Source organism: Chanos chanos, chromosome 1 (genome assembly GCF_902362185.1).
Source record: "Chanos chanos chromosome 1, fChaCha1.1, whole genome shotgun sequence".
Lineage (NCBI taxonomy): Eukaryota > Metazoa > Chordata > Actinopteri > Gonorynchiformes > Chanidae > Chanos > Chanos chanos.
The window spans coordinates 39,883,394-39,903,779 of record NC_044495.1 but is presented as its reverse complement, the minus strand read 5'-3'; the positions used below and the strand labels follow the sequence as shown (position 1 = coordinate 39,903,779).

At 41.8% G+C, this 20,386-nt stretch overlaps 2 protein-coding genes and 1 non-coding gene across 3 annotated transcripts; 1 reads left to right on the top strand and 2 right to left on the bottom strand.

Annotated features, from left to right (window-relative positions):
- Positions 1 to 135: 135 nt before the first annotated feature.
- LOC115809587 (aldo-keto reductase family 1 member B1-like) lies at positions 136 to 3,580 on the bottom strand. The gene is made up of 10 exons (XM_030771313.1): positions 3,478 to 3,580; positions 3,038 to 3,205; positions 2,831 to 2,947; positions 2,649 to 2,726; positions 2,312 to 2,434; positions 1,921 to 2,027; positions 1,500 to 1,581; positions 1,315 to 1,398; positions 531 to 613; positions 136 to 296 (listed from the first exon to the last, which is right to left on the bottom strand). The coding sequence occupies exons 1-10, from the start codon at positions 3,541 to 3,543 to the stop codon at positions 254 to 256; spliced, it is 951 nt and encodes a 316-aa protein (XP_030627173.1). The 5' UTR covers positions 3,544 to 3,580; the 3' UTR covers positions 136 to 253.
- A 3,069-nt stretch (positions 3,581 to 6,649) lies between these two features.
- On the top strand, positions 6,650 to 6,720 carry trnag-gcc (transfer RNA glycine (anticodon GCC)). Its single transcript has one exon. It is a non-coding gene; the product is annotated as a tRNA-Gly (tRNA).
- A 1,225-nt stretch (positions 6,721 to 7,945) lies between these two features.
- Positions 7,946 to 19,219, bottom strand: smc1b (structural maintenance of chromosomes 1B). Its single transcript, XM_030781528.1, has 25 exons — positions 19,111 to 19,219; positions 18,063 to 18,251; positions 17,826 to 17,938; positions 17,293 to 17,496; positions 16,877 to 17,115; positions 16,519 to 16,777; positions 15,979 to 16,119; positions 15,622 to 15,704; positions 15,040 to 15,244; positions 14,242 to 14,427; positions 13,613 to 13,798; positions 13,327 to 13,473; positions 13,004 to 13,141; positions 12,705 to 12,821; positions 12,477 to 12,583; positions 11,754 to 11,895; positions 11,402 to 11,547; positions 11,039 to 11,192; positions 10,815 to 10,910; positions 10,396 to 10,552; positions 9,874 to 10,028; positions 9,356 to 9,507; positions 8,596 to 8,665; positions 8,343 to 8,453; positions 7,946 to 8,035 (listed from the first exon to the last, which is right to left on the bottom strand). The coding sequence occupies exons 1-25, from the start codon at positions 19,217 to 19,219 to the stop codon at positions 7,946 to 7,948; spliced, it is 3,696 nt and encodes a 1,231-aa protein (XP_030637388.1).
- Between the last annotated feature and the right edge of the window lie 1,167 nt (positions 19,220 to 20,386).

The following is a 20,386-nucleotide window of genomic DNA, read 5'->3' as shown; positions in this document are numbered from 1 at the left end:
TCATTTAGGTTTATACTACGCTAATATGAGCTGCTCAGAGTATCAGTAAGGCTATTTCCCCCACATGCCTGTAGAATGACTGAAGACACCATCAGAGCTAAGTCATGTGACTTTATTCCGTTATCCTGATTTTGGTCAGCATTATGTTGTGTACCTTTAAGCAGCAATGTACTTCTCAAAATAAATTCAAACAATTCATCAGATGCAAAGAAATCTACTTAGTTTTAGTTTACATCCAGACATTAAATTACTTCTAATATTCAGTGTGGAATGGATAGTCTTTGTGTCTCAGCCCTCTGAAAATGAAAGAACAAAAGCAGAGAACACACTCAGACATTACACACAGAGCAAAATACGTCACCTTTAGCACCAAACAGACACAACTCCAAAGGCCTATTAATGTAATGAACCAGTAAGACTATGATGACGATGGTAATACTGCAATAATATAAAAATTATAGTTAGAAGTACTTTTGGATCTCATACAGTTTAACAGTCAGATGTATGCTCAGGCTCTCAGGATTACTCACGATTCATAGACGAAGTATCTATAATTCCTGTTAAGAGCGAGAATAGTTTTCATTTCCTCATCACTCAGCTCAAAGTCAAATACCTAAAACCAGGGAATAGAAAAAGACTGCAGAACTATTTTGGAGAATATTGTGCAAAAACCTGTAATAACAGTGTTTGTTGATGAAAATCAGAATCCATAACACCTGTGAGGGCTTACAACAATGTCACAATCAACTGGTTATATGCAGTAGGTGATTTGTTATGTTTTAACAGGGGGGGTGGCCCAATGATCACTGACACTACTCCATAGAGTATATAGGGGGGTGGCAGGTCAACAGTAGGTGATTTGTTATTTTTTAACAGGGGGGATGGCCCAATGGCCAACAGGGGGGATGGCCCAATGGTCACTGACACTACTCCATAGAGTATATAGGGGGGTGGCAGGTTAACGAGGCAGATGCATTTTGGTCATTTTGCTAACAAAGGGGATGGCATCCCTCTTGATCCCCCTACAAATCGCTTACTGGTTATAAATGATTATATATAATCCTGTGGCAAGTGTTTAAGAAAAACAAAAAAGTAAATGTTATATTTTTCTGGGTGTTTTTGGGGGGAGTTTTCTTAAAGTTTCATCAAGAGTATCAGTAAGAAACTGAGACTGAGTTTGAGTGAGAAAAAAAAAACCTTTTGTTAAGAAAAGCCTTAACTGTATACAGCAAACTACCCTCCAAGAAATAGTTCAGTATTTCTAACTATCATATAAGAAATATTTCAGTATTTAACCAAATGAAAAGCAGGTACCTGAAAATTCTCTTGTATGTGAAGGGGTGTACAGGATTTTGGAATGACAATCACATTCCTCTGAATATGGAAGCGAAGCAATACCTATAAAGGCAAAGAACTCAGTATTAGCACAAAAGTTATTATAATACATACATACATACATACATATATGATAATAATATTAAAATAATGAAATAATACACCTGTGCTACACTCTTGTTGTGCTTGGTTGCTATGGCTTCTATAACTGGATCCTTCATCAGAGAGAGGTCCTCCGCTTTGGCCCTTAATGAAAAGAAGTGAAGTTAAAAAAAAAATTGAATGAAACATCAGTTATTGGATATTCTCTCAGCTATACTTCAAAACAATGCCATAATTCCTGTCTTTGAGACTCATTTAACCAAACAGCTCTGTTCTACCTGAGTGCTTAGTTAAAGCAGCACTTAATCAGAGCAGTGCAGAGGTAGAGAAAAGGAGTGGTGTCCAAAGGGTACTAACAATTAAGATTAAGAACAACAGCTTTATAACTAAAAAGGTAACACTCTACTTTTTTATGTGGCAACAGAGTCAATGCAGGATGAGGCCTGGATGTTACTAAGCTGTCCAACGCATCCTTGACCTTACCATGGTCTTCTGGGTGATCCAAACGGACTGTATGCAGTCACAGTGATGCCTTGTGAGTGACAGTAGCTGATGAGCTTTTCCTGGGTCAGGTATGGGTGGGATTCAATCTAAAGTCAGACAGAGAAAGCAATGTCTGTCTGATATGGGCCTGATCCTCATTTGAGATACATAGACATAAGTAAAATTTCACAGGCAAACAGCTCATGGGTTTGTAGCTCAAGTCAAACTCTGGTTTATTGCGGTTCTGTACATTTAGATTTCAAACGTTCTGCATAAAGGACAATAAGACAGTGTTGGGATTTTTACTGCTTGCCTAGAGTCTCCTAGTTGAGTGCTGCACTCTTCTATTGAATATTGAACAGCACTTAAAGAGAAAACACTCTCTTAGTACCTGGTTATTGGCAGGCTTGTACTTAAGACCCGGCTTGTTCAGGATGGCATCAATTTGATCACGATTGAAGTTGGAGACACCTATGGCCTTAACCATTCCCAAGTCCACCAACTCTTCCATACCCTTGGAAAGTTAAAAGAAAAACCAGCATATTCTATTGATGGACAGCCAATTCACAACAGGCACACAATACACTAACACTACACAGACAATAGACATTGCTTAGTTAAGTCATCCCATTGCACAGGGAATACTATCAGAATAAAATATAAAACAGTCTGAAGATAGAGAAAAGAAGAGAGCAGTTACAGACAGATTGCCATGACGACCTACTCACCTCCCAGGTATCAAGAAAGCGTGTGGCACCTGCCTCATTGAAGCCCTCACTGTCCACAGGAAAAAGCTCGTCACCAGCCTGAGCGACATATAACAAGCTGTAACCCTAATGCACTGTATAATGACCCTGTCATCTTTATAATTTCTTTACAATTCAGATGAGACACTTTTGTGAAGTTATACCTTAAAGCCCATTGGACTGTGGATGAGATAAAGGTCAAGATAGTTCAGATGAAGATCACGAAGAGTTTTCTGACATGCCGCTTTTACTAGGCTCTTTTCGTGGAACGTGCACCACAACTGATGGGAAATAGGAAAATTATTGCGTTAGATCTTAACAACTCACCTCTTAAATATGGGGGTGTCAAAAATCAGTTTCAAATTACACACCTTGCTGACTATAAAGATGTCTTCTCTCTTCACTAGACCTTCATCGATCGCAGAATGGATTCCGTTTCCCACCTCTGCTTCGTTCTGGTAAATAAAAGCTCCATCAATGTGTCTGTATCCAAGAGCAAGGGCTGCCTTAACAGCTTCAGTGACCTGGCCAGGAGGAGACTGGAGAGGTACACAAAAATGCCTTCGATTATACGTTTCTTTTGAAGGAGTTACATAATACGGAGTAGTGGGTGACAACGCAAAAATGAACGAACTACGTGATTTTTAAATTTAATACATTAGAGAAAGCTAGATTACAAGCGTGCACATTAACGTAACAGAAGAAATACTGACGGAGAGTGTGCTTTCATTAGTTCAATACGTGTTTCTGGCTCAGGACTGCCATGTGTTGGTCTTCTTTCAGGAGAACAAGCCTTTAATTTCAGACTAACCTGCCATGTTCCCAGACCCACGAGTGGAATATCCCTCCCGTTGTTTAAAGTTACAGCAGTTTTCATTTTTAAATATACAGTTCAAATGAAAACTTGCAGAACTTCCAACCTCTCCCAGCAGTTCCTTGCGGTACACTGCCACGCCCCCGTGTCCTCCTCTCTCTGACCAGACCTATCCGCGTTCATATTCTCCCGATTACTAACCACTTAAACTGCTGCTTTATACCCATTACCTAACTATCACGTACGCCTATGTCATACAATCGCCTCATTCCTCCCTGTGTTCATGAACACCATTTAGACTCATTCCGTCCCCTCAGTCATAGGAGTGTACCGAGCAGTGCGGTGTTAAGTCTATGTGTTTTCCTAGTGTAAGGATCTTATTCTCTTCACCCTTAACGATTCTTAGATTGCATGTCCTCGATCTTGACCGTTAGCATGTTCACGACTTGGATGCTGATTGTGATTTAATAAAAGACCACAGCTTAGCACATGCATCCTGCCTCCCTGAGTTTTGTGACAAACACGCTTGTAACTGGTTGAGTCTGACAGCGAGGTTATGAAACTTGAAATGTCACCACTGAAGGGACTCGGCACTAACGCAGTACGCGTATGTACTAAAGTCGAACGTCAAGATCGCAGATAAATGATTTGTTAGTGACATTATTGTACCTAGCCGCAGTCTTGGCATATTGTTTTTCTATTTGTTTGTTCGTTCTTTTGTTTGTTTTATGTAAGACAGCTATAACCATAATATAAATGCCAATTTATTGCAACACGAATTTATAAAGCAGTGCAATAAACATAGGTCCAATTTGTCCATTTTACAGTAATCACACATTTTCGTTATAATCAAACAGCCAAGACACAAAATAATCTATATACTGCTTTATTTTAGAGGAATGTAAACAGTTTTTTTTCCTCAGTGGACAACATTACAACAGACTCCCCCTCGTTTCAAGGCTGAAACTTGTAACTTGAGGTCTCCCAGTCCTTTAATCAATGTATTGAAATTTGCAACATACAAAAGTGAGTTCCATACAAGTACATAACGTGAAAACGTAAAGATTGTCAGGGTTTGCCCGAATACATCAGGTGGGAAGCCTTGCTTTTTGAGTCGAGACTGAGCATCCTTCCTTTCACCTCCTGAATGGGGAAACACACCCTTAGACATTTTTACAGCACTAAACATCACATTAGTGCTACAGCCTGTAATTTAGTTCCGTCATGCTTTTGGTGCATATTAGATTAGACTAAAATCAGGAAATGTGTACCTTCTACATTGGAGGCCTGGGTGTGGTCTCCTTTGATACCACATCAGATCACTCAAAGTTCTATTCACTCGCTGTATTTGTTCCCATAGCAGAGAGGCGGTACCGAGGTTCCTCTAGAGAGATGAGGTCAAATCAGCTTTGTCAGGCACATTCCGAACCATGGAACAAACTTGTTAAACACACAATCACATGGCAGAAGACCAACAACACATGCAGTCAGTTTCATGAACTATACACCAATACATCTGATTCAGATCATCTAGGTCTTGATGAACTGCCAGGGGCCAATCTGGTGGATTAAGAAAAAGCGGTTGCATACAAATTGCATAATCTCTATCTCCAAAGGAAGAGGAGCGCCAGCATCTTCTGCATTGAACCCACCTCACCAAGCCTTCCATCGTTGGAGCTGTCCTGGAGGTCTGTGTTACAGGAATGTTCCAGAACCTGCAGACCCAGCCACAGCAAGTCCTTCTCCCTCTCTAGATCTTTCAGCCTCTTCACCTGCAGCAACAAAGCAGAGCAGAGCAGAGCATTTGGCCTCAGTTTGACAGCAGCCCGTAAACCCCAAAAAAGACAGTACAGTGAATACTGCTGACTGAAGCAATGCTGAATGGATTGCTGGTGTGCTGAAGAAGAAGAAGAAGAAGAAGGAGAAGATTGTTGTTGTTGTTGTTGTTGTTGTGATTACTGTCCTGCTAGCTCCATTTTGCACAAGATGAGGAACCAAGTAGCGTAATAACAACTGTGAAGCTATGACTAGATGAATAAACTGGTATTTTTACTGGTACTTTCTAAGCAACAGAAAGTGCCCAATTCAGCAATGTCTCTGAGATGGTAATAGGAAGTACCTGTTATATTTGACTAATGTTGTCATATTACATCCAGAAAAAATTACATCTAGGATACATCTAGTTTATTGAAATATGCAAACATTTAAGAAAGTGAATCTATACTGTTCTCTCTACTTCATTGTCAAAGTCAGCCCAGTTTTTTGAAATAATATCTGCTCAATATTTGATTTGCATTTGAATTTCTGCTTCTTTATGTTGCTGGTCTTGGTATGTGTGCATAAGGCTAAAACAAAGATATTTTCACATACATTTATGCTGTTTGTTTCATTTAAATACTTGAGGAGATCATGCTTTGGTCATAACCGAATGAAAATAGAGGTGTTGAGTACAGCAGGGAGATGCGAGCCATGCGTAAGACTGGGACTGGTGTGGGAATTGAGCTTTGGATTGTGACACTTAGCACAAATGAAAGTTGTAACTGACTCAGATATAAATAACTTCAAAGTTCCTCATAAATGTCCCAAAGCGGTCGTAACAGCTAAAAATTCACTTATACTGCTATTCATTTCAAACTTTTTACACAATAAAAACAGTGCCATCCATGTGGTTGTGCCTTCTAGCAGTTAGTAATAAAGCTGTGAATTTCTCACACCAGTGCTACAGTATGTGTCTACTATGTGTTGTAAGAGTCAAGTTTGAATTTAGAACAGGCTTATCGTACAATGTTGACAACTTAAAGAATCTAAAGCTAACCTGACATAAGCAAAGTGAAAGCTTACTGTCAGCATTGCTTCAAGAGGTTTACATTATTATTTTAAAATACACAGCCAAATTCAGCAAACCAAACAGTTAGTTCAGTAGTCCCACCTGACAGAGAAATACTGACCCAGAGGAAGAAACGCAGTGCGTCCAGGCTACTGACACCGCTCTGAAGAGGGATGATGGCCACTGTGTACGAGGGCATAGTCAACTAACCCAGCACACACAGAAGAGTGTGGAATAATGTGAGAGAGAGAGAGAGAGAGAGAAAGAGAGAGAGAGAGAGAGAGAAAGAGAGAGGATTCCAAGGATTGCCACACCTAACTGGGGTAAACAAATCAGTGTAATGCATTGGTGGTTCAGTGGTAGAATTCTCGCCTGCCACGCGGGAGGCCCGGGTTCGATTCCCGGCCAATGCAAGCTTCCTTTTCTCATTATACTGGAGCTTGAATTGTTTCCCCACTTGTAAGTCCCCACTTGGATAAAAGCATCAGCTAAAAAAATGTAATTATGAGATCACAAAGTGTGTGTGTGTGTGTGTGTCTGTGAGAGAGAGGGAGACACACATATAGCACTTTAACAAAATTTCTGAAATTCTATGTATTTTTAAATCTGCAGCTTTTGATGAGACAGGTTATATTTATTATATATTTATTATAGTCTTCACTCCTTTTAAACTATTTATGCTCACTGTGACTTCTGGATAACTGCATTGGTTTTGGAAGATCCTCTGTGCACCGTGAAGCATTTTTAGTCAAAGGTTCATCGTTTCGTACCCCTCAAAATTCGTCATAACGCTGAACATCAGTCAGAACTCTGTCCAGTCTATTATTACACATGAAAGTGTAAAGTAAAAGTTATGATATACTGTACATTTTTAATTATAATAATATAATTCATTTTACAATGACTAGAACACAGTTTGACTGTGCTTATAAATGTGTGTGTGTATATATGACAAATCTGTAATAATGATAATAATAATAAATAATAATAATAATAATAATAATAATAATGAATTTTCTTTATAATGCACTTTTCTAATACCCAATCCCATGTATGGACTGAGCCACCTTCGCTACCTCATCACTATAACTGCTGTCACGCAGATATACGCCAGGCTGGAAGATGAAGACCTGTCTTGTTCTTAAATTTCAGTCTGGCTTTTTCAGTACCATTAAAAAAAAAACCATCAGGTGAGTATACATAATCTGTCGACAAGTGGATAAAAACCAAACTGTACTAACGTAATAACTCGTGGAAATAACTGTGCAGACTGTGTAACTGGCACTGCAGGAGTTGATTGTAAAATATGCTGTAAAAGTGCTGTAAAATCAAAAATACACTTCCTTTGAAAACCAAAGTTATTTATTTTCTAAAACATGGATATGTAACACAGTGAAGTTGAAAGGAACATCACAACATCTACTTTAACATTTAGTTATCAGAAAGGCCTAAGAAAAGGAGAAAAAGAAAACATTTTTTTCAAAAAGCAGCAAAACTGTAACATAACCTTTGAACGAAGCTAAACGTCAGAGAGGGAATGTTGAAACACAGCTGGAACAGTCTAGACACACAGCCTTAACCCCACAGCAAATCACATCATTACTTCACCTCCCTCTCGCCCTCATTCCTCCCTCTCCTCTACATCTCCGTCTCTCTCTCTTGGTCGTTGTCCAGGGGGTAAGGGGTGAGGTCCAGAGAGAGGACGCGGCTGAACATGCACTGGTTAAACTGGGAGACACACAGAGGTGTAGAGGTGTACAACAGACTCAGAGCTGAAGGACTGGGAACTCTAACCCAGTACAGAACAGGAGATGAAATCAGGTGCTTGTGTGATGTGTGTTTTTTTTTTAATAAATATGCTTTGTAAACATCAGTTTTTGTTAGTGAGAAAAATACAGTCTAGACTGATCAGACAGATTATCAAAGACACTGAATTTTTCATGCCAGTTGTGTGTGTGTGTGTGTGTGTGTGTGTGTGTGTGTGTGTGTGTGTATCTGTTTGTGAGCGTGTAAGAGTTTTTGTTTTCACACATACCTCAGAGTAGACTCCAAACAGGGCATCAGCCCGTGAGTAAAACTCCTCTTTAAGAGAGATGGCAATGACCTGAAAGGATTCTCTAGACTGTTCTCTGATGAAACTCGTCACCTGTCCAACAAGAGCAACAACATGTCACTATTTCAACTACAACATCATGTTTTAGCTATTTCCCCAGCACATTTAACCACATTAAACTACAGTCTCACGCACACACACGTGCACACACACACACATTCACAGTCACACGTACCTTGCCGATGTTTGTGTTGTCCAGAGCTGCATCCACCTCATCCAGCACAAAGAAAGGAGCAGGACGGAAACTGACACAAAACATTATTCACACATTTTACTCACTGTTCATCCCTCAGCCACTGCATTACAACTAATCCATTTATTACAACTTTGAGGGTTCTGGAGGACTAAATAACAATACTTTTATCAGGAAATACAACAAAGGAATTCTCATTTCTTCATTATATCAATGGGTTGAATGGCTTTAAATATTTGCTTTAGCCTTCTCGCTGTTTTCTCTTTATGTATAAAACACACATTTGCTTTAGCCTTCTCGCTGTTTTCTCTCTATGTATAAAACACAAATCTGTTGACAAAAATAATGTGAGTAATTATGCTAATGTTAATGATGTTATTAAACGGATACAGCACAAAATGTCGACAAGAAATTTTATTTAAGAAGAATTTCTATAAGCCCTGTAAGCCTCTCAATGTTATTACGCAATAATGCCACTGTATTGCTCTGCATCAAAGTTCATTGGCCTTTACAGTTAAGCACAATACCATGAACGACTTGTGTTATCACGAGATCGTTATCCTAAACTAAAACAACAGGATCCCCTTGACCATCCACTTAAAATTGGACAAATAAGAAATCTGTTGTTAAATCTGTTGCTGAAATTTATTTCAGATGCCTGGTGACTTATCAGTTTAGCGACTGTTCTCTGTGAAAGCAGCAGGCCAAACCTGTTCGATGCGGCCTGTTTTGTCTGTGGTACCTGTGGATGGCGAAGACCAGAGCAAGGGCAGCGACAGATTTCTCTCCCCCTGACAGATTGTCCATGGCCATAAAACGTTTACCAGGGGCCACACAGTTATAGTTAATGCCAGACAGGTACGGCTCATCCGGATTCTCAGCACTGAGGATGGCCTGGAAAACACACACACACACACACACACACACACACATGCCTCCCAATGTGTATGTAATGTCAGTGTCTCTCAGTATCCCTGAGAGTTCATTCCAGGCTGCAGATAATTTCAGGTTCTATTTACCAATTTGATTTTTGTCAAAGACAAGAAAACAGACATAGAAAGAAGATTTATAATAATGCCAACAGTAAAATCATAGGTAAACCTGCGATTTAAATTTCATCTTCCTCCTCAAGCACAGCTCAATATCTTCTCAGGGTATGTTTATTTTGTTTTAGTTTCTTTGTGTGTTTTTTTTTTTTTATATTAAGAGAAAACAAGTTCCAGCCCGTTGCGTAACCATGCAGTTGAGTCAGAGCGGTACCTGGGCGCTGCTGTTCCTACAGAGCTGCTTGTAGATCTGATCAATGACCACGGACACGTGCTCAAAGCACTGGCTAAACAGACGGAAACGCTTGGCCTTCACCTGTTCAAACTCCTGGTGGCATTTTTTAGCTGCTTTTGTACTGGATTCAAAGGCTGAATAACAAAACAGTGAAAGAAAAGGCCTGTTGATGTATTCAGTGCTGATACAAAGCAAGGAGACAATGAGACATGAGCCGTGGAGCATGTGGTGGAGGAGCACGCTGCATGTCACCAGCAACTGATGATTCTGAAGAAATGTCAATCTTCATGCAAGGTAAAAAAAAAAAAAAAAAAAAAAACGTCATTTAAAACATCATGAAACAAAAAAAAGTCCATAAAATGAGACAATAAGCCAGCAACATGAGTGAAAAAGGGTTTGAATGACAAGAGATTGACAGATTTGATAAGAGAGTGCGTGATTGAGTGGGTTTGAGATGACGAGAGACTGACAGGTGTAAGTGCTTGAGGGAGTGCGTCCTACCCTCCAGCACCACTTGGTAGCTCTCCTTCACCTCCCTCATCTTCTCAAGAGCTTTGAGGTTGGGAGCAGTGGAGCGCTGGAGCAGCCCTTCCAGAGAAGACACAGCTTCATGCAGACACCCCAGCTGCTTCTCCTTCTCCTCCTCCTCCATCAGCACCTACACACCCACACACCCACAGATACATAAAACAAATAACACACACACACACACGTAATCACACACACGCAATCACACACAAACACACACGACACATAACACACACACATGCAGAGCTGAAACCACATTATTATCACACATACCCATCAATGTGGGGCAGAGTGATAACCTAAGAGTAACTGATGTCTGAAGCTAGGTCTTCTCAAAGGATGGTTACTGTCACTGTGTCTGTGTGGTGTGTCCATCTGAGAGAATTCTTCACCTTCAGCTCGTCCTCTAGTCCTCTGTAGTCGATCACCATCTGGTCTTCTCTTTCATAGATGTCCAGTGAACTAATGCTCGGCGACTCAGAGTCCAGCTGGGTTTTAGGACGAGACAGCAACTCACATCAAAGCACAAATAAAAATGAAAACGTACTTTAGGCTTTACACCCTCTATTTCCGCATCTCTGCCACTCATGCCTGTCTCCATAGGACTGGTCCGTACCTGGACGTCACTGATCTGGTCTAAGGACCCAGAGAGCAGTGTGATGGGTACGGCCTCAATCTTACACGCCAGCAGCAGGTTGTGTCTGCACAGCCTCTTATGCTCCAACACTGTCTCCACGGAGATCACCTCCTTCTGCAGTTTCACCAACTCCCTAAACAGATCAGAGACAAAGCATGTGTGTGTGTGTGTGTGTGTGTGTGTGTGTGTGTGTGTGTAAGAGACAGAGAGTCGGGCCTACATGCTATAGCTCACAACAGCTATTATTTTATCCTTCATTACATATGATAAATAGAAGGAGACATTCACTACAGATAATGAGAGATAGCATTGTCATCCGCACACACACTAACTGGAGCTAACCTGGAAGTCTCCTGCAGGCCTTTGACTTTCTGCTCCACCTCGGCCGAAGCGCCTTTGACCAGGTCCTTCTTCTCCACCAGCAGGTTCTTCAAATCTCCTAATTTGGACTCGGTCGCATCCACGGCTTCTAGAAGCTTCTCCTCCTCCTGAGAGAAGAGACCGTGCTCAGGAAAGAGAGAGGAGGACAAAAGCAGAACTTGTCTACTGTTCTTGACTGAGTAAGAGACTAACACTAACCATACCCTGCAGGTACTCTCAAAGCTAACCATCCAGCAGGCTATGCTCGCCATTTTAAATCTTAAACTTTAAATCCATTTGTCGTGGCTAAGACATTTCTGGGTGATTATTTTGCCTTTTTCAGGTTGGAGATGAGTTTCTCCTCTTTGCTGATGGTGTCCATGGCCTGTTTTATTTTTTTGCGCTGCTGCTCCAGCTGCCCCTGCTCGTACTCCAGCTGTGTGTTCAGCCGCAGACGCTGAGACTCAAACTGCAGGCTGGGGAAGAGAAGCCCTACTCTTTACCGCATTCACCACGGGGTTTCACTTTTTTGGGAGGGGGGTTATCTACTAAAGACATTAACAAATATCAAAAAACAGTCAACTTCTCTGAAAACACAAACCATTTCTGTGGGACTAACTGACGTTCCAGTTGTGAGAACACCGTCTGTTTGAGGCAGCTATTACATCTGATATGATTTTTTTTTCTTTTTTATGATACACCACAGGAAGTCAGGATGACAGCGCCCCAAATTTTTTGTCTTGAAGTCATGGTCAGCTTACTCACAGAAACATCTCAGCAACTATAAATGTGCCCAGATTCAGAGAACTGCGCTGTTCATTTTTAGCTTGGTTCAGTACCTTTAGCTGAAATGGTATTGGAAACACTATGAGACCAGACAGTGATACACAGATAAAACTACCAGTCTACAGAACACTAGCATTCACACTCAGTGTGAATGACATTGCAAAGGGATGGTGCGGGTATTGTGAACACAGACAGCTAGTATCAGGTGAAGGTCAAAAGAAATGATTGCGGCGACTGCGAGACACAGGGGCCGACTGTGCGAGGATCTCACCGTTTCTCATCAAGCTCTTGCTGCTCTCTGACCTGTGTTTGCTCGTACTCACGGATATTGGCCACGCCAATCTCCACACAAAAGTCTGAAAACACCACGTCCCCAATCTGCACAGAGAAAACAGCAAACAGTGAGTCAAAACCAAATTCTTCTTTTATTCCCCTTCACAAAGACAGGATGTCATAAGTAAATAAATAAATAAAATAAGGTAAAATTATGGAGTACCACCTGTCTGACTTGGTCCTCCATCTGTCTGAGTTGTTTTTCCTTCATCTCCACATTTTGAGTCTGTATTTGAATCTGAGACTCCAGGTTTCTCTGCTCACTCTCCAGTCTGGAGATCTCCTGAGATCACACACCACACAGACACACACAACCACACAGACACACACAAACACACACATATACACACGCATTCACACACACACACAAACACACACACATTCACGCACAAAAACCATAGATCAGTGATAATACTGTATTGTTAATATTTGTGGTTGGGTTAGGGCAATGAAACTCCCAATTACCGCCTGACTGGCCGGAAGGCTCGTCCTCTGGATCACATCCTTTTCAGAGCTGGAATACTTCATCCGTGTCTGGACCCCCTTCACATGGGCACTGACCTGCTTCAGCTCTGCCTCTTTACGCTTCAGTTTCATCAGAGCCTGGTTTATATCATACAAATAGTAACACACACATCAATGCAAACAAACACAACCATACACACACACACAGACATACACACACACACACACACACGCACACAGCAGCATGTAAGCCTGTAGTGTGGAGTGTGCCTGTAGTTTCGTTAGTTACATTGAGAATCCCTCTCTCTCTCTCTCTCACTCACACGTAACTCTGCAGTCAGCTGCTCCTTGCGCTCTCTCAGTGTTCTCACGGTCTTGTCGTCCCAGCGCTGGGCTTTACTGCGGAGGTGTGCAGACCCTCCCGAAATCTCCCCTGACTTAGAGAACATGGTCCCATCAAGAGCCACCGTCTATGAAGACCCCAGGAACACAGGCCAAATGTTTCATGACAAACATTTTTACCGTTGCCACAGTAACCAGTCAGCCAAAAGACAATCGGTGCAAGGATGTGACTTAATGTATCCGCAGTTCTGGTGTGTGCAGAATAACCTTGAGACGCTCTGTGCGGTCAAAGGCGATATGTTGCGCGTCCTTCAGGGTCTCACAGACCAGGGCGTTCCTGCACACAAACTGAAGCACTTTCTTCACCTGGGGCAGAGAAGGAGAACACTGCACCACGTCCACCACCATTTTGGCTCCCCACATTCCCCGCAGGCGCTCATTCAGAGGACTCACCTGGTACACACACACCCCCAAAAAAAAGAGGACTGTGGAACAGGAGGGCTAGTCAATAAAGCAGCCACATGTGAAAAGTAAAATCGAGAAGGATATTGTTTTTTTTCCCCGCAACAGCTGTTTCTCTACAGAAAAGATCCACGGAGGAAGAATAAAACTTGGCATGCTGACTAGTCAACTCAGAGGGTATGAGTCAATTCATCATCCCTTGCAACCTCAAACGAACGGATCACCAGAAACTTTTGCCACATACAACAGCACTTTGGACTTTCTCTGTCCCTTTCGTGAGGTGCCACGCTTAAGAGAAAATCTTGTACCCCAGACAAATTTAGATAAGAACTGGCTGTGCTGTAATAGAGTTACCCCCATAACCAGTATGTTTACTAATTATTCATTAATCAATAATTATCGGTCTTAATCAATAATTATCCTAACAGACTCACCTCCAGGTAGTCGATAGGCAGGAAGGTCTCTGGTTCAGCTCTCTCCTCCTTTAAAAACTGGATGCAGTCTCGTGCCACCTTCTCCGACGCCACCACCACGGCGTTCATGTAGTGGCCAAACACCTTAGTGATGGCCAGCTGGTACTTCTTATGGATGGGCTGACACAGGTCGACCAGGCGACCCAACTGATGAGAACCAACAGCAGTGTGAACAAGACAAATGACTGGGTTTCAATTATTCTCTGTCTCTGTCGCCATCTAGTGGCCATTTTAATGCACCGCACACATTTAAATGGGTAGAGACTCCATGGGCCAGTGGTGTATGTTCAATTTATCTCACACAGGGAAATCAAAAACTAGTCCTGGAGGGCCTGCTGCCTTGTGTATTGACTAAATTAATTAAGTCAATTAATCACATGCTGATTTTTACCCAGAAAACAGCTGTGTGCCCTCTTCAGCCAATCAGCTATGTAGTTGGTTGATAAGAAAAGGAGCAGGACCTAGGGCCCTCATGAGAGGATTGTCACACTCCTGCCCAGACAGGCTACAACACTGAAATCACTAAAGTGGAATGACACAGCTGACATGGTAACAATAATTCTGTGAGTGGATGGTATTACAATAACTCAGTCATAATGGTTTCTAATCTTCAGATACATCACTAAGCTGAAGGGCACAGTGAACCAATCCCTACAGTCCAAATGACGGAACAAAAACGCAAAACATGGTGTACGTTAACAGAAACATGATTGACAGCCTTGCCAGCCAATCCTTGTGAAGGTGGAGGTGTGAACGTACCACGTCAGGGTAGAGTCTCTTCAGGCTGTCCAGCACCTCGTCTCGTTTCTGCTGTCGTCGGCTCTCGTGACTGTCCATACGAGCGCTTTGGAGCTCACCCAGCACCTCAGACAGCTCCTCGTTCACCTCCTGCATACGCTTTTGTCCTCTCTCCAGCTCCTCCACAAGACTCTCCTCCTGCCTCTGCTGCTCCACCAGCGTCACACTGCACCAGTGACAGCCACACATTAGAAGACAACAGACCAAAAAGCCTGGTGGAGATTACATACGCATAACCTAAGTCAAGATCTGTTCCATCTGCATCTGTTTCTGTTAACATAGGGATAGAACTCACAGCTGGAGAACAAGAAACTATGTTCGAGTATCTTGTTTGTACTTCCTTTTCGGACTAAATATTATCCCAGCGTAATTTCAAATCTCTTGGCATAGTGAGTTATGGGGGGGGACCAGAGGGAAAGGACAGGACTGTTCCCTCCTCTCTGGGACAGTAGGGTAACATAGGTGAGACGCACAAGGGAGAGAGGCTTTTGATTGGATGTTCATTGGTCTTTAGGTGGATTAAAGGACAGAGAACAAGCATACTTGCAGGTGTTCATGTACTCCTCTAGTTTCTCAGCCCGTCTGTTCAGGTCATCCAGCTGGTCCTGGGCCTGCTTCAGGTGTGCCTGCATCAGGAATAAACGAAAGAGACACATTATACAGCGAAGAAAAACATGGAAAACCCTTAACTGATTAACAAAAACTCTTCTAATATCGAAACCTCTTCTAAAAATACAAATGGAGTAAGGGCAGATCAAAACACACATGCACACACACAAAATACACATATAATCTACATATATTGTCAAATAAGAGTCTATTTCAAAGTCTTCCATCGTTTGTGTCAATGAACAATGTAACAAGACAAATTCTAAAGGTTCCCATCTCTAAACTGCACACCTCAACTTCGTTTTTCTTCCTCTGGTCAAATTCCAGCTTCCCCCTGTCTGCCTTTAATTCCCAGTGTAGTTTCTCAGCGTTCTGTCTGAGGACAGCAGTTTTTTTCCTGGCCAGTTCCTTCAGCTCCTCATAGTGCTCGAGCTACAACAGGAAACAGATCCTCACTTAGCTTATCCATCACCGTTCAAGCATTAGGGTAACATAAGATAGGGTTAACCGGCGTCCTCACTCACATCTGCCCTATAACTGTCTTTGACAATGTAAAAAAAAAAAAGACATTGTATTCTTATGGTAACCAAACTCAGAATCTAACACTAATGCTTAGCATCCCGTCATATTTTGATATCGCAGCATGTGCATTCACTGTCCCTGTAACTTTTACATTCAATCCTCAGTTAGATAGTGAAGTCAAGCAGTTCACACCAGCCCAACATCATTGCACTTAATGTTTTAGCTGACCAGACAGTAAGAACTAGAACTGGCATAACAGGAGACAGTACATGTGAATGATAAAACTCCTTCTCTGGCTCCCTATCTAACCTGAGCCTTCCCCAGGGTCACATCCCTTCCTGTCCTTGCTCTCTGTTTCTCTGCTTCCCGTTCAAATGTTCTCCAGGCTTGTTCTAACTCCTCCATTTCTCTCTGCAGCTCCTCAACCTGCTGCTCCTTCTGAACCCACTGTTTCTCACTCTTCTGCAGTGCTCCCCGCGCCTCCTCTGCCTTGCGCTGGTGATGCGTCACGTTCACTTTCGCCTTGATGTACTGGGGACGCTGCTGGCCAAGGGTCTGCTCCTGACTCCTGCAGAGAGGAGAGAGAGTACAAAACATTTCATGCAAGGTTAAGATGAACTTTAAGTGGTCAAAAAACACTGGTGGAGACCACTTGCATCAGATTTACCGGATCTCCTTTTCTAGCTGCTGGAGTTCGCGGTTCAGACGTCCATGCTCCTTTTTGTGCGTCTTAACTGCTTGCTCCCATATCTCCAGGGTGCTCTTCTTGGTCGCCACAACCTCCTGTTTCTGCCTCAGCGAATCCAACAGCGTCTCAATACCGTTCTGATTGTGATAGAGCTGAAACAGATTCAGCTGGACTTTGCTCTTCTCAAGATCATCGACTAGTGCCTGGTACTTCATTGCCTGTGGAACAGCACAAGAGCTTGTCAACACACAAAATTACAACATTTATGTACTGGGCAAAAAGCAAAAGAGGGCACTGTTTGGACATCACTACCTGATATATGGATATTCATATGATTCAGTGCCAAATCCATGCCAGCTAAATGCTCTCCTAGGTTACCTCTTGTTTCCATTTACCTCTGCCTTATCCCTGAAAAGCTGCTTCCGCTCAGCAGTGGCTGCTCGCTTCCGGTTAAAGCAAAACTGGGCGTCCTCCTTTGCCCTCTGCAGGGCGGCCAGAGAGGAGTCATACTCATTGACAAGATCGAGGGAGTTACTGATTCGCTCAAACATTTTCGTCCGGTCCTTGGTGTTCATCATGGCGATAGACTCCACAGTGCCCTGACATAAATTTGAATTAGTGGCGGCGTGTGTCACTTTTAACAATAAAGTGTATTGTAAATACCATCAACATAACCCAAATGAAAATTAGTACTTAGTAAAATTAGTAATTAGTAAAACATGAACAGAAAACTTATCAGAAAAGACTGTTTGCGAGATATGCCATAACTATCCGTCTTACTTCACTAATTGTATTAAGTATAAACTTTATTGCTATACATTTAGTACTAATTATAGTGCACAGGTAATGGATTAAAATGCATTTATTTCTCGAGGGAATGTTCTGTGTAACACCAAATTGATCTAATTGAAAATGTGTGGGAAAATACCTGGAACACCAAACAATTCCTAGCCTTAACGACGATGCCGATCTTTTCCAGCTCCGCTGTGTATTTAGCCAGAGTGACCTGTTGACCATTGATGCGATAGTCCGACGAGTCCCCTAGACAGAAATGTAGGTTCAGATGGCCAAAGCAGAAACGAACTTCCATTTGCACTACAATTTAAGAATTCACTTATAGCTTAATTATATGACAGTCATCGCTGAACAAAGTGTTTTAACAAACCTGAAATGCTTCGGCAGAAATTGATTTCCTCGCCATTATCGGCGCAGTACCGCATGGTGACACTGGCTTTGCCCGAGACAGGTTTACCGATGTGAGCTCCATGAATTAGGTCCCTGGTATGCTTCACACGGAGGTTTGACACCCGCTCGCCCATTACGAATCCCAAAGCATCCATTATGTTCGACTTTCCTGTAAAGGAATGGACACTTTTACGGTACCTCATTTTGACGACCACTAGGGTTCCTCTTCTGACAAATTACTGTTAACAACTGACTGACAGAAAAGCAGTGCTGTGAAGTCGGAAGCATTTATTTGGTTACTGGAGTCGGAAAAAATGTATGGACTCCGACGCTAACCAAATGTAGGCGTATAAACCGACCCCCTAAAATCATGTTCAACCTTTAGGCCTAGGCTAGGCCTTCGCACCCGTATGATTACGATGTGGGCCTAGGCTAGGCAGCAAAAGTCAACAAATAGTCCCGTTTAATATAAAATTATAAATGCTATTTTACTTACTGTATGCTGTTACATGGTAGGATGTTCTTGATTTTCTTTTATAGCATTTGAATAGTTTATTTCTTTAAACACCTTTTGCTTCATAACCTTTTGATAAAAATATAACCTCTTTTTTAATTTTGTAAGTTTTATTTTTTTTTATTATGTTACTCAATATTTGTAACTTCTCTAACAAATAATATAAAAATAATATTTAAAAAAGCCACAACCGCATAACTATATCCTTTAAACCCAAACTTTAACAGGTTAGGGTGCTAAAAAGTAGCCTGATGATTCCCGTTGGCAGTGATGAAATGCCTTGTATGTTGTGTGCTTTCAGGCAATATAGGAAATATAATTAGTCTAATTACAAACATCGGAGTCGTAATGGTACCATAAACTGAGGAGTCGGAGTCGGAGGTTTTGTGTAGCGACCCCACAGCCTTGTAGAAAAGGTTGATGCAGTCAGCTGACAGCAGCAAGACGACATGCCATTTTCCGTTCTAACTTGAGTATGCTAACATTATGGGCTAGCAAGCGAATGTCGACTCACCTGATCCATTTGTCCCTATAATGCAATTGAATCGTTTAAATGGGCCAATTATTTGGTTTCCTCGCCAAGACTTAAAATTTTTTATATCAATTTGCTTCAAGTACCCCATTATAAACTACGTGTATAGAATCCTTTAGAGCACAGGGTTCTGATATCATACAAATACTTAAAATCGCTATGCGTAGTCTGAGAGCGCGGGAAAAATTGTCCAAAACTTTTCACACTGCCGTTTCAAAACGAGGCTGGTCAGTTGTAACACGCCGCGTGCTACTAATTTGCATACAGGTTTGTTGGCGTTTCTCGTCGCTAAACCCAATAGTTAACCGTGGTAAATGAATGGATAAGACTCTCAGGGCTGCCTGCTTTTCAGTATAGTTTGGAGTGAGATTTGGTATAGGTGCATTTTATGGGTAGGCCCTCTGTGACATTACCCACCGCAGGGGCCGGGGTCATTACTCCTCAACCCCAAGGAATTTTGTTTAAAAAGTTCATCAGCCAAATTCACAATTTTAAAGCATTTTTAGATGAAAAGCCAAGTAATGGTCAATGATGAATAAGTATGGTTGATCAGCCAACCTAAAGACACCATAGCCTAAATTGGGAGACCAAACCTAACCAGGGTATCTGAGGATCTTCCCTTAGAAAATTGTTAATTTCAGAGACTGTTTTCCTGCATTCTAGTGAATTTATGAAGTCATTTTGTTGCTGAAATGAGGAGTCGGGAGAACCGGGGGAAGGGGGCATTGAAAAATGGGACCCTCAGGAGAATCTGGAGGGTTGGCAAGTAGCTCCATCTACAAACAGTAACATTGTATGAAAAGTAAATGAAGGGGGAAAACACATTGTTCAAAGACAGTGGATCCCGCAGGATGATTTTGTCCAGAAAACAAACAAACTAGATTTTATCAAACTAGAAAGCCAGCCAAGAAATAGAAGAGAGGGAAAGGGTTCTTAGCTGAACTATTTTGTTTGGATTTGTCATATCATATTTCTTACTGATTATGTCAGAAGTGCTTTCACACATAGGATATGTACTGATAACACTACAAAGGTGATTCATCTTCTAACACCTTGACAACTAAATTAAGCTATTAACCAATGGTACTGTCTGATAAATAAGAGCTAGGATAAATACCAATGCATGATGCACTATTGCAGCATAATGCATTCTTTAGACCAGGGGTGTCAAAATCAGGTCCTGGAGGGCCAGGGTCCTGCTGATTTTTGTTTTCACCTCTTCGTTACCTGTTGATTTTCACCTTGAAAACAGGTGTGC